Source organism: Drosophila novamexicana, unplaced genomic scaffold, assembly GCF_003285875.2.
Source record: "Drosophila novamexicana strain 15010-1031.04,08,12 unplaced genomic scaffold, DnovRS2.1 tig00004554-arrow-pilon, whole genome shotgun sequence".
Lineage (NCBI taxonomy): Eukaryota > Metazoa > Arthropoda > Insecta > Diptera > Drosophilidae > Drosophila > Drosophila novamexicana.
In genome coordinates, this window is record NW_020825051.1 from 2,624,921 (window position 1) to 2,639,003 (window position 14,083).

The 14,083-nt window shown below is 38.3% G+C and overlaps 1 protein-coding gene across 2 annotated transcripts in view; it reads right to left on the reverse strand.

Moving 5' to 3' along the window:
* Window positions 1-336: 336 nt before the first annotated feature.
* LOC115769891 (bifunctional heparan sulfate N-deacetylase/N-sulfotransferase) overlaps window positions 337-14,083 on the reverse strand; it is a 70,106-nt gene continuing 56,359 nt past the window's right edge. For both annotated transcript variants that reach the window (XM_030714907.1, XM_030714908.1), the window contains exons 5-6: window positions 1,769-2,121; window positions 337-670 (exon numbers count right to left, since the gene is read on the reverse strand). In XM_030714907.1, coding sequence (XP_030570767.1) covers window positions 568-670; window positions 1,769-2,121 — 456 coding nt within the window. In that variant the 3' untranslated portion in view covers window positions 337-567. The remainder of the gene's footprint in view (window positions 671-1,768; window positions 2,122-14,083) is intronic.

Sequence of the window (14,083 nt, forward strand, 5' to 3'; positions counted from 1 at the left end):
ATAGATTACAATGCGCAGACAGCGCAGACACACACACACACACACACACACAAGCACACACAGACATACAAACATTTCATTATACTATTTACACAACATTACGCACACCTATACACACACACACACACACACACACAGTCAGACATACGCTAGTTAACTGTTTTTATATTCAACTGACAACTGCAGCGACATCATTAAATAGCTGCAACAACAACAATAAACAAGATTTATGCATATTCAAAGCGGCTAATTATGTTGTTTTTGTTTTTGCTTTTGCTTTTGTTTCGTTTTACGGCTCTGCCAGTTGCTGTCGCTGCTGCTGCTGCTGCCGCCGCCTCTGCTGCTGCTTTTGTCGCTGCCTGCTGCTGCTGCTGCTGCGCTGCTTGCTCGACCATGCTGCATAGTTACAGACGTCGCTGCTGGCGCCGTTGCCGCCGCCATTTGCAGCCAGTGCAACTGTTTCCTGAGTTTAGCACGCAATTTGCGATATTTGTTGCCGCCGATTCCAATTCCTAAGCCAATTCCAAGTTCGACAGCGCCAATGGCCACGCCTCCAAATAGCTGCTATCACGTGCCCGTGGACAAATCATCCTTGAGCCATTGCGGTATGGGACGTGAGCCGAGCTTCTTCAACAGCTTCTCCAGCGCCGTATTGTGATTCAGATAGTAGCTGTACCGGCGGGGCGGGGGAGAGGAATAAAGTGAGAGAGAGAAAGAGCGAGAGAAAGATAAGTTTTAAAATGCGGCAGCTTAAAATTAGAAATTCAAATTCGACGACTGCGTTTTCCAGATTTAAAAGTTTGATTTGCTTTGTTTGTTATTCGGCCCCTTTTAAAAAAGTCAAGTGAAAAAAGTCAAGTGTGCCCAAATATATTTTTTTTGTAAAAATAACTGGAAGTTTGGGAATTTATGTGTCTTCCACTCAAATCCTTGCCAGTCCGCTTTGAAATTGTAGTCTGGCAACGTTTATTTTTTTGTTCTTAGTTATATTCCAATTGGAAATGCGAATTGTAAGCAATCCTTGTTAACTTTTCAATGTATTGTTTTTGTATTTTAAATGAGTTTAAGTTTTGTTTTTCTGCAATGTGAGCTCTGAGTTAAAAGAAAATGAGCATCAAAAATATCACAGCTATTTTTTAATAAGCTAACCTCAATTTTCAATCCAACGAATCTGGTTTTCTGCCAACCTTTTATAGATAGGCTTTAACTGCAATTGCTGCATCTCGTAATCTGCCACATCATCAGTCAGTCAGTCAGGCAGTCTAATGAACTTGCCTAAGCTGCTGCATCAAGTGCTTCGAGTTGCTTTTCATATTTTATGCTCCATATTCGGTTCATTGTGAGATGTCTAATAAAAAAACAGCTTCGTTTAGCTCCTGGAATCACTGAATATAAAAGGGCTCACGCCGCGCGGCTCAACTGACAGCTGGCATCCGAAATCGTAGAACAGTAAAGTGCACTTTCCACGGCCGCAAAATGCCATACAGAAACCTGCCGGCCTGCCCGCTGGCCCTCCATCCTGCTGCCCTGCTGTAACCCAAACTCGGCACAATTCACAAAACTATGCTATCTACCATGCCCACTCATGTAAGTGTGTGTGAGTGTGTTCATTAATCCTTCACTCAAAGCATAGTTGCCAACGTCGCCGTCGTCGTCATCTGTCTGTCGCCCCAAAACCAACCCAAATCACTCATACGACCCGTTTTTCATTCTCCTTTTTTTTTTGTTTCTATATTTTTTTGTAGAGTAGTTTCAGGTTTTTACTCACCGCTGCAACAGCTTGGCACTGCGCTCATCCATTTGCGGGTATTGGCGCCCCTTGGACTTGCCAAGGCATTTATTGCGCTTCTCGCTGACAGCCTGGCAGTAGAAGCCCTTCTTCACATCGTAGCGCAGGTGATTGGAATAGTCGAGGAGCGGTTGGATTTTCAAAAAGCGCTGCAGCTCGTTCATCACATCGATGGGATTGAGGCGCAATTGCTCGCCATCGATTATATGCACCTGCTGGGCGGGATAGTAGGCCAGCCAGTGCTCCAGATGCTGTGCGTATTTGCCCGGATTAAGGCACCGATTCCGCAAATCCTTCAGTGCACGCGGCGCCGAATCGCTGGCAGTTATGACCTATGTAACACAGAGACCAAGCACCAATGGTAAAAGTTAAACGAGACTGATTTCACAAGTTCAGGCGCTGGCGGACCAAATAAAATGCTCTCTGGTCCAGACATTTGAAAAGTTTGCAAAGTCAGAGTTCAAACACATGTCAAAAAATGCTGCAGCTAATGGTGGCAAGACGGGGTCAAAACATATGTTCAGGTGGCAGGTGCAATTAAATATGCTGCAATTGGCATCGCAGCTGGCCACAAAGGAATCTGCATGCAAATCGAAAAATGATGCTGACAAGCTGTTTTTCTAAGCCGGACAGTGCCAGTTCCATGGAGGGGGCGGTCGTATGAAAATGAAATTGAAAAGCTATTTTGTGGAGCGCCAAATGAATTTTCATTTCATTTTGAATAGTTGCTCGGGCTCCAGCTGCAATGAATGCCACATCAAGCAAACCCAACTGGTATCCGCTGGACAACCAGTTCCGAAATGCACTTTAACTGCACAAAGATCTCTGAATGTGGTTGCGTTTCATGCGCTTGGCTTATGCTCAATTGATGGATAGTTCATTAGATTTCCATGCATTTGCAGCTGACAGCTGTTGACTAATGAACCGAAAACAATCATGCCAAATGCAGAGCTGGCCATGCAGTTGGCCTTCTTTAATGAAAAGTTATTTATGAACTGAACTGCATATTTTGAATAGGTTAGAGGAATCCTATAGTAGATTGCATGTGGCATATAAAGTGTGCGTGCAACTTGAGGAACTGGAAACAGACTGCTGAAATCTTGAACAGCTTTGCCCATATAAGACGTATGTACAATATAATATTGTAATCTTTTAAAATATGTTTTTAATGTAATTTACGAGTGAATTCTGTTGGATTTTTCCTATAAGATAATCCATGATATAGTAATCTGATGTATAAAATTATTTGCTTTAATATTAGAAGCCGAATGAAGCAACTATTCGAAGAGTTTCGGAAAAGATATATAATATTATTATGACCTATGTCCATATAGGATATTTTAAGGTATCTTTTTCATATGAATTTTAACCAATAACAATATTGCCAGAATTAGATGCCAAATTGAGCGGCACATCGTTAACAAAGAAAAAATAAACAAATTTTGACCTATGTCTATATAAGATGTTTGAGGGTTCCATTTTGACATGAATTTGGACCGAAAATGATGTTGCCAGATTTAAATGCCAAATTGATCTAGAAGCCAAACCATGAAGAAAAAACCAAACCTCTTGAAAATCTGATGAGATTTGACCGAGTTATGGGGGTGGGAAATTTTGACCTATGTCTATATAAGATATTTGAGGGTTCCATTTTGACATGAATTTGGACCAAAAATGATGTTGCCAGTTTTAAATGCCAAATTGATCTAGAGGCCAAACCATGGAGAAAAAGCCAAACCTATTGAAAATCTGATGAGATTTGACCGAGTTATGGGGGTGGGAAATTTTGACCTATGTCTATATAAGATATTTGAGGGTTCCATTTTGACATGAATTTGGACCAAAAATTATGTTGCCAGATTTAAATGCCAAATTGATCTAGAGGCCAAACCATGGAGAAAAAGCCAAACCTCTTGAAAATCTGATGAGATTTGACCGAGTTATGGGGGTGGGAAATTTTGGCCTATGTCTATATAAGATATTTGAGGGTTCCATTTTGACATGAATTTGGACCAAAAATGATGTTGCCAGATTTAGATGCCCAATTGATCTAGAGGCCAAACCATGAAGAAAAAACCAAACCTCTTGAAAATCTGATGAGATTTGACCGAGTTATGGGGGTGGGAAATTTTGATCTATGTCTGTATGAGATATTTGAGGGTTCCATTTTGACATGAATTTGGACCAAAAATTATGTTGCCAGATTTAGATGCCAAATTGATCTAGAGGCCAAACCATGAAGAAAAAACCAAACCTCTTGAAAATCTGATTAGATTTGACCGAGTTATGGGGGTGGGAAATTTTGACCTATGTCTGTATAAGATATTTGAGGGTACCATTTTGACATGAATTTGGACCTAAAATGATGTTGCCAGATTTAGATGCCAAATTGATCTAAAGGGCAAACCATGAAGAAAAAACCAAACCTCTTGAAAATCTGATGAGATTTGACCGAGTTATGGGGGTGGGAAATTTTGACCTATGTCTGTATAAGATATTTCAGGGTTCCATTTTGACATGAATTTGGACCAAAAATGATGTTGCCAGATTTAGATGCCCAATTGATCTAGAGGCCAAACCATGAAGAAAAAACCAAACCTCTTGAAAATCTGATGAGATTTGACCGAGTTATGGGGGTGGGAAATTTTGATCTATGTCTGTATGAGATATTTGAGGGTTCCATTTTGACATGAATTTGGACCAAAAATTATGTTGCCAGATTTAAATGCCAAATTGATCTAGAAGCCAAACCATGGAGAACAAGCCAAACCTCTTGAAAATCTGATGAGATTTGACCGAGTTATGGGGGTGGGAAATTTTAACCTATGTCTGTATAAGATATTTCAGGGTTCCATTTTGACATGAATTTGGACCAAAAATTATGTTGCCAGACTTAAATGCCAAATTGATCTAGAGGCCAAACCATGGAGAAAAAGCCAAACCTCTTGAAAATCTGATGAGATTTGACAGAGTTATGGGGATAGGAAATTTTGACCTATGTCTGTATGAGATATTTGAGGGTTCCATTTTGACATGAATTTGGACCAAAAATGATGTTGCCAGATTTAAATGCCAAATTGATCTAGAAGCCAAACCATGGAGAACAAGCCAAACCTCTTGAAAATCTGATGAGATTTGACCGAGTTATGGGGGTGGGAAATTTTGACCTATGTCTGTATAAGATATTTGAGGGTTCCATTTTGACATGAATTTGGACCAAAAATTATGTTGCCAGATTTAAATGCCAAATTGATCTAGCGGCCAAACCATGGAGAAAAAGCCAAACCTCTTGAAAATCTGATGAGATTTGACCGAGTTATGGGGGTGGGAAATTTTGACCTATGTCTATATAAGATATTTGAGGGTTCCATTTTGACATGAATTTGGACCAAAAATGATGTTGCCAGATTTAAATGCCAAATTGATCTAGAAGCCAAACCATGGAGAACAAGCCAAACCTCTTGAAAATCTGATGAGATTTGACCGAGTTATGGGGGTGGGAAATTTTGACCTATGTCTGTATAAGATATTTGAGGGTTCCATTTTGACATGAATTTGGACCAAAAATTATGTTGCCAGATTTAGATGCCAAATTGATCTAGAGGCCAAACCATGAAGAAAAAACCAAACCTCTTGAAAATCTGATGAGATTTGACCGAGTTATGGGGGTGGGAAATTTTAACCTATGTCTGTATAAGATATTTCAGGGTTCCATTTTGACATGAATTTGGACCAAAAATTATGTTGCCAGATTTAAATGCCAAATTGATCTAGAGGCCAAACCATGGAGAAAAAGCCAAACCTCTTGAAAATCTGATGAGGTTTGACCGAGTTATGGGGATGGGAAATTGTGACCTATGTCTATATAAGATGTTTGAGGGTTCCATTTTGACATGAATTTGGACCAAAAATGATGTTGCGAGATTTAAATGCCCAATTGATCTAGAGACCAAACCATGAAGAAAAAACCAAACCTCTTGAAAATCTGATGAGATTTGACCGAGTTATGGGGGTGGGAAATTTTGACCAATGTCTATATAGGATGTTTGAGGGTTCCATTTTGACATGAATTTGGACCAAAAATGATGTTGCCAGATTTAAATGCCACATTGATCTTGAGGCCAAACCATGAAGAAAAACCCAAACCTCTTGAAAATCTGATGAGATTTGACCGAGTTATGGGGATGGGAAATTTTGACCTATGTCTGTATAAGATGTTTGAGGGTTCCATTTTGACATGAATTTGGACCAAAAATTATGTTGCCAGATTTAAATGCCAAATTGATCTAGAGGCCAAACCATGGAGAAAAAGCCAAACCTCTTGAAAATCTGATGAGATTTGACCGAGTTATGGGGATGGGAAATTTTGACCTATGTCTGTATAAGATGTTTGAGGGTTCCATTTTGACATGAATTTGGACCAAAAATTATGTTGCCAGATTTCGATGCCAAATTGATCTAGAGGCCAAACCATGAAGAAAAAACCAAACCTCTTGAAAATCTGATGAGATTTGACCGAGTTATGGGGGTGGGAAATTTTAACCTATGTCTGTATAAGATATTTCAGGGTTCCATTTTGACATGAATTTGGACCAAAAATTATGTTGCCAGATTTAAATGCCAAATTGATCTAGAGGCCAAACCATGGAGAAAAAGCCAAACCTCTTGAAAATCTGATGAGATTTGACCGAGTTATGGGGATGGGAAATTGTGACCTATGTCTATATAAGATGTTTGAGGGTTCCATTTTGACATGAATTTGGACCAAAAATGATGTTGCCAGATTTAAATGCCCAATTGATCTAGAGACCAAACCATGAAGAAAAAACCCAAACCTCTTGAAAATCTGATGAGATTTGACCGAGTTATGGGGGTGGGAAATTTTGACTCATGTCTATATAGGATGTTTGAGGGTTCCATTTTGACATGAATTTGGACCAAAAATGATGTTGCCAGATTTAAATGCCACATTGATCTTGAGGCCAAACCATGAAGAAAAACCCAAACCTCTTGAAAATCTGATGAGATTTGACCGAGTTATGGGGGTGGGAAATTTTGACCTATGTCTGTATAAGATATTTCAGGGTTCCATTTTGACATGAATTTGGACCAAAAATTATGTTGCCAGATTTCGATGCCAAATTGATCTAGAGGCCAAACCATGGAGAAAAAGCCAAACCTCTTGAAAATCTGATGAGATTTGACCGAGTTATGGGGATGGGAAATTGTGACCTATGTCTATATAAGATGTTTGAGGGTTCCATTTTGCCATGAATTTGGACCAAAAATGATGTTGCCAGATTTAAATGCCACATTGATCTTGAGGCCAAACCATGAAGAAAAACCCAAACCTCTTGAAAATCTGATGAGATTTGACCGAGTTATGGGGGTGGGAAATTTTGACCTATGTCTGTATAAGATATTTCAGGGTTCCATTTTGACATGAATTTGGACCAAAAATTATGTTGCCAGATTTAGATGCCAAATTGATCTTGAGGCCAAACCATAGAGAAAAAGCCAAACCTCTTGAAAATCTGATGAGATTTGACCGAGTTATGGGGATGGGAAATTTTGACCTATGTCTGTATAAGATGTTTGAGGGTTCCATTTTGACATGAATTTGGACCAAAAATTATGTTGCCAGATTTCGATGCCAAATTGATCTAGAGGCCAAACCATGAAGAAAAAACCAAACCTCTTGAAAATCTGATTAGATTTGACCGAGTTATGGGGATGGGAAATTTTGACCTATGTCTGTATAAGATATTTCAGGGTTCCATTTTGACATGAATTTGGACCAAAAATGATGTTGCCAGATTTAAATGCCCAATTGATCTAGAGACCAAACCATGAAGAAAAAACCAAACCTCTTGAAAATCTGATTAGATTTGACCGAGTTATGGGGGTGGGAAATTTTGACTCATGTCTATATAGGATGTTTGAGGGTTCCATTTTGACATGAATTTGGACCAAAAATGATGTTGCCAGATTTAAATGCCACATTGATCTTGAGCCCAAACCATGAAGAAAAACCCAAACCTCTTGAAAATCTGATGAGATTTGACCGAGTTATGGGGGTGGGAAATTTTGACCTATGTCTGTATAAGATATTTCAGGGTTCCATTTTGACATGAATTTGGACCAAAAATTATATTGCCAGATTTAGATGCCAAATTGATCTTGAGGCCAAACCATGGAGAAAAAGCCAAACCTCTTGAAAATCTGATGAGATTTGACCGAGTTATGGGGATGGGAAATTTTGACCTATGTCTGTATAAGATGTTTGAGGGTTCCATTTTGACATGAATTTGGACCAAAAATTATGTTGCCAGATTTCGATGCCAAATTGATCTAGAGGCCAAACCATGAAGAAAAAACCAAACCTCTTGAAAATCTGATGAGATTTGACCGAGTTATGGGGGTGGGAAATTTTAACCTATGTCTGTATAAGATATTTCAGGGTTCCATTTTGACATGAATTTGGACCAACAATTATGTTGCCAGATTTAAATGCCAAATTGATCTAGAGGCCAAACCATGGAGAAAAAGCCAAACCTCTTGAAAATCTGATGAGATTTGACCGAGTTATGGGGATGGGAAATTGTGACCTATGTCTATATAAGATGTTTGAGGGTTCCATTTTGACATGAATTTGGACCAAAAATGATGTTGCCAGATTTAAATGCCCAATTGATCTAGAGACCAAACCATGAAGAAAAAACCAAACCTCTTGAAAATCTGATGAGATTTGACCGAGTTATGGGGGTGGGAAATTTTGACCCATGTCTATATAGGATGTTTGAGGGTTCCATTTTGACATGAATTTGGACCAAAAATGATGTTGCCAGATTTAAATGCCACATTGATCTTGAGGCCAAGCCATGAAGAAAAACCCAAACCTCTTGAAAATCTGATGAGATTTGACCGAGTTATGGGGGTGGGAAATTTTGACCTATGTCTGTATAAGATATTTCAGGGTTCCATTTTGACATGAATTTGGACCAAAAATTATGTTGCCAGATTTAGATGCCAAATTGACCTTGAGGCCAAACCATGGAGAAAAAGCCAAACCTCTTGAAAATCTGATGAGATTTGACCGAGTTATGGGGATGGGAAATTTTGACCTATGTCTGTATAAGATGTTTGAGGGTTCCATTTTGACATGAATTTGGACCAAAAATGATGTTGCCAGATTTAAATGCCACATTGATCTTGAGGCCAAACCATGAAGAAAAACCCAAACCTCTTGAAAATCTGATGAGATTTGACCGAGTTATGGGGGTGGGAAATTTTGACCTATGTCTGTATAAGATATTTCAGGGTTCCATTTTGACATGAATTTGGACCAAAAATTATGTTGCCAGATTTAGATGCCAAATTGATCTTGAGGCCAAACCATGGAGAAAAAGCCAAACCTCTTGAAAATCTGATGAGATTTGACCGAGTTATGGGGATGGGAAATTTTGACCTATGTCTGTATAAGATGTTTGAGGGTTCCATTTTGACATGAATTTGGACCACAAATTATGTTGCCAGATTTCGATGCCAAATTGATCTAGAGGCCAAACCATGAAGAAAAAACCAAACCTCTTGAAAATCTGATGAGATTTGACCGAGTTATGGGGGTGGGAAATTTTAACCTATGTCTGTATAAGATATTTCAGGGTTCCATTTTGACATGAATTTGGACCAAAAATTATGTTGCCAGATTTAAATGCCAAATTGATCTAGAGGCCAAACCATGGAGAAAAAGCCAAACCTCTTGAAAATCTGATGAGATTTGACCGAGTTATGGGGGTGGGAAATTTTGACCTATGTCTATATAAGATGTTTGAGGGTTCCATTTTGACATGAATTTGGACCAAAAATGATGTTGCCAGATTTAAATGCCCAATTGATCTAGAGACCAAACCATGAAGAAAAAACCAAACCTCTTGAAAATCTGATGAGATTTGACCGAGTTATGGGGGTGGGAAATTTTGACCCATGTCTATATAGGATGTTTGAGGGTTCCATTTTGACATGAATTTGGACCAAAAATGATGTTGCCAGATTTAAATGCCACATTGATCTTGAGGCCAAGCCATGAAGAAAAACCCAAACCTCTTGAAAATCTGATGAGATTTGACCGAGTTATGGGGGTGGGAAATTTTGACCTATGTCTGTATAAGATATTTCAGGGTTCCATTTTGACATGAATTTGGACCAAAAATTATGTTGCCAGATTTAGATGCCAAATTGACCTTGAGGCCAAACCATGGAGAAAAAGCCAAACCTCTTGAAAATCTGATGAGATTTGACCGAGTTATGGGGATGGGAAATTTTGACCTATGTCTGTATAAGATGTTTGAGGGTTCCATTTTGACATGAATTTGGACCAAAAATGATGTTGCCAGATTTAAATGCCACATTGATCTTGAGGCCAAACCATGAAGAAAAACCCAAACCTCTTGAAAATCTGATGAGATTTGACCGAGTTATGGGGGTGGGAAATTTTGACCTATGTCTGTATAAGATATTTCAGGGTTCCATTTTGACATGAATTTGGACCAAAAATTATGTTGCCAGATTTAGATGCCAAATTGATCTTGAGGCCAAACCATGGAGAAAAACCCAAACCTCTTGAAAATCTGATGAGATTTGACCGAGTTATGGGGGTGGGAAATTTTGACCTATGTCTGTATAAGATATTTCAGGGTTCCATTTTGACATGAATTTGGACCAAAAATTATGTTGCCAGATTTCGATGCCAAATTGATCTAGAGGCCAAACTATGAAGAAAAAACCAAACCTCTTGAAAATCTGATGAGATTTGACCGAGTTATGGGGGTGGGAAATTTTAACCTATGTCTGTATAAGATATTTCAGGGTTCCATTTTGACATGAATTTGGACAAAAATTATGTTGCCAGATTTAAATGCCAAATTGATCTAGAGGCCAAACCATGGAGAAAAAGCCAAACCTCTTGAAAATCTGATGAGATTTGACCGAGTTATGGGGATGGGAAATTGTGACCTATGTCTATATAAGATGTTTGAGGGTTCCATTTTGACATGAATTTGGACCAAAAATGATGTTGCCAGATTTAAATGCCCAATTGATCTAGAGACCAAACCATGAAGAAAAAACCAAACCTCTTGAAAATCTGATGAGATTTGACCGAGTTATGGGGGTGGGAAATTTTGACCTATGTCTGTATAAGATATTTCAGGGTTCCATTTTGACATGAATTTGGACCAAAAATTATGTTGCCAGATTTAGATGCCAAATTGATCTTGAGGCCAAACCATGGAGAAAAAGCCAAACCTCTTGAAAATCTGATGAGATTTGACCGAGTTATGGGGATGGGAAATTTTGCCCTATGTCTGTATAAGATGTTTGAGGGTTCCATTTTGACATGAATTTGGACCAAAAATGATGTTGCCAGATTTAGATGCCAAATTGATCTAGAGGGCAAACTATGAAGAAAAAACCAAACCTCTTGAAAATCTGATGAGATTTGACCGAGTTATGGGGGTGGGAAATTTTAACCTATGTCTGTATAAGATATTTGAGGGTTCCATTTTGACATGAATTTGGACCAAAAATGATGTTGCCAGATTTAAATGCCAAATTGATCTAGAAGCCAAACCATGAAGAATAAACCAAACCTCTTGAAAATCTGATGAGATTTGACAGAGTTATGGGGGTAGGAAATTTTGACCTATGTCTGTATGAGATATTTCAGGGTTCCATTTTGACATGAATTTGGACCATAAATGATGTTGCCAGATTTAAATGCCAAACTGATCTAGAAGCCAAACCATGAAGAAAAAACCAAACCTCTTGAAAATCTGATAAGATTTGACCGAGTTATGGGGGTGGGAAATTTTGACCTATGTCTGTATAAGATATTTCAGGGTTCCATTTTGACATGAATTTGGACCAAAAATTATGTTGCCAGATTTAGATGCCAAATTGATCTAGAGGCCAAACCATGAAGAAAAAACCAAACCTCTTGAAAATCTGATGAGATTTGACCGAGTTATGGGGGTGGGAAATTTTGACCTATGTCTGTATAAGATATTTCAGGGTTCCATTTTGACATGAATTTGGACCAAAAATTATGTTGCCAGATTTAAATGCCCAATTGATCTAGAGACCAAACCATGGAGAAAAAGCCAAACCTCTTGAAAATCTGATGAGATTTGACCGAGTTATGGGGGTGGGAAATTTTGACCTATGTCTGTAAAAGATATTTGAGGGTACCATTTTGACATGAATTTGGACCTAAAATGATGTTGCCAGATTTAGATGCCAAATTGATCTAGAGGGCAAACCATGAAGAAAAAAACAAACCTCTTGAAAATCTGCTGAGATTTTACAGAGTTATGGGGGTGGGAAATTTTGACCTATGTCTATATAAGATATTTGAGGGTTCCATTTTGACATGAATTTGGACCAAAAATTATGTTGCCAGATTTAGATACCAAATTGATCTAGAAGCCAAACCATGGAGAACAAGCCAAACCTCTTGAAAATCTGATGAGATTTGACCGAGTTATGGGGGTGGGAAATTTTGACCTATGTCTGTATAAGATATTTCAGGGTTCCATTTTGACATGAATTTGGACCAAAAATTATGTTGCCAGATTTAGATGCCAAATTGATCTAGAGGCCAAACCATGAAGAAAAAACCAAACCTCTTGAAAATCTGATGAGATTTGACCGAGTTATGGGGGTGGGAAATTTTAACCTATGTCTGTATAAGATATTTCAGGGTTCCATTTTGACATGAATTTGGACCAAAAATTATGTTGCCAGATTTAAATGCCAAATTGATCTAGAGGCCAAACCATGGAGAAAAAGCCAAACCTCTTGAAAATCTGATGAGATTTGACCGAGTTATGGGGATGGGAAATTGTGACCTATGTCTATATAAGATGTTTGAGGGTTCCATTTTGACATGAATTTGGACCAAAAATGATGTTGCCAGATTTAAATGCCAAATTGATCTAGAGACCAAACCATGAAGAAAAAACCAAACCTCTTGAAAATCTGATGAGATTTGACCGAGTTATGGGGTGGGAAATTTTGACCCATGTCTATATAGGATGTTTGAGGGTTCCATTTTGACATGAATTTGGACCAAAAATGATGTTGCCAGATTTAAATGCCACATTGATCTTGAGGCCAAACCATGAAGAAAAACCCAAACCTCTTGAAAATCTGATGAGATTTGACCGAGTTATGGGGGTGGGAAATTTTGACCTATGTCTGTATAAGATATTTGAGGGTTCCATTTTGACATGAATTTGGACCAAAAATTATGTTGCCAGATTTAGATGCCAAATTGATCTAGAGGCCAAACCATGAAGAAAAAACCAAACCTCTTGAAAATCTGATGAGATTTGACCGAGTTATGGGGGTGGGAAATTTTGACCTATGTCTGTATAAGATATTTGAGGGTTCCATTTTGACATGAATTTGGACCAAAAATTATGTTTCCAGATTTAGATGCCAAATTGATCTAGAGGCCAAACCATGAAGAAAAAAACAAACCTCTTGAAAATCTGATGAGATTTGACCGAGTTATGGGGGTGGGAAATTTTGACCCATGTCTATATAGGATGTTTGAGGGTTCCATTTTGACATGAATTTGGACCAAAAATTATGTTGCCAGATTTAGATGCCAAATTGATCTAGAGGCCAAACCATGAAGAAAAAACCAAACCTCTTGAAAATCTGATGAGATTTGACCCAGTTATGGGGGTGGGAAATTTTAACCTATGTCTGTATAAGATATTTCAGGGTTCCATTTTGACATGAATTTGGACCAAAAATTATGTTGCCAGATTTAAATGCCAAATTGATCTAGAAGCCAAACCATGGAGAACAAGCCAAACCTCTTGAAAATCTGATGAGATTTGACCGAGTTATGGGGGTGGGAAATTTTGACCTATGTCTATATAAGATATTTGAGGGTTCCATTTTGACATGAATTTGGACCAAAAATGATGTTGCCAGATGTAGATGCCAAATGGATCTAGAGGGCAAACCATGAAGAAAAAACCAAACCTCTTGAAAATCTGATGAGATTTGACCGAGTTATGGGGATGGGAAATTTTGACCTATGTCTGTATAAGATATTTGAGGGTTCCATTTTGACATGAATTTGGACCAAAAATGATGTTGCCAGATTTAAATGCCAAATTGATCTAGAAGCCACACCATGAAGAAAAAACCAAACCTCTTGAAAATCTGATGAGATTTGACCGAGTTATGGGGGTGGGAAATTTTGAGCTATGTCTGTAT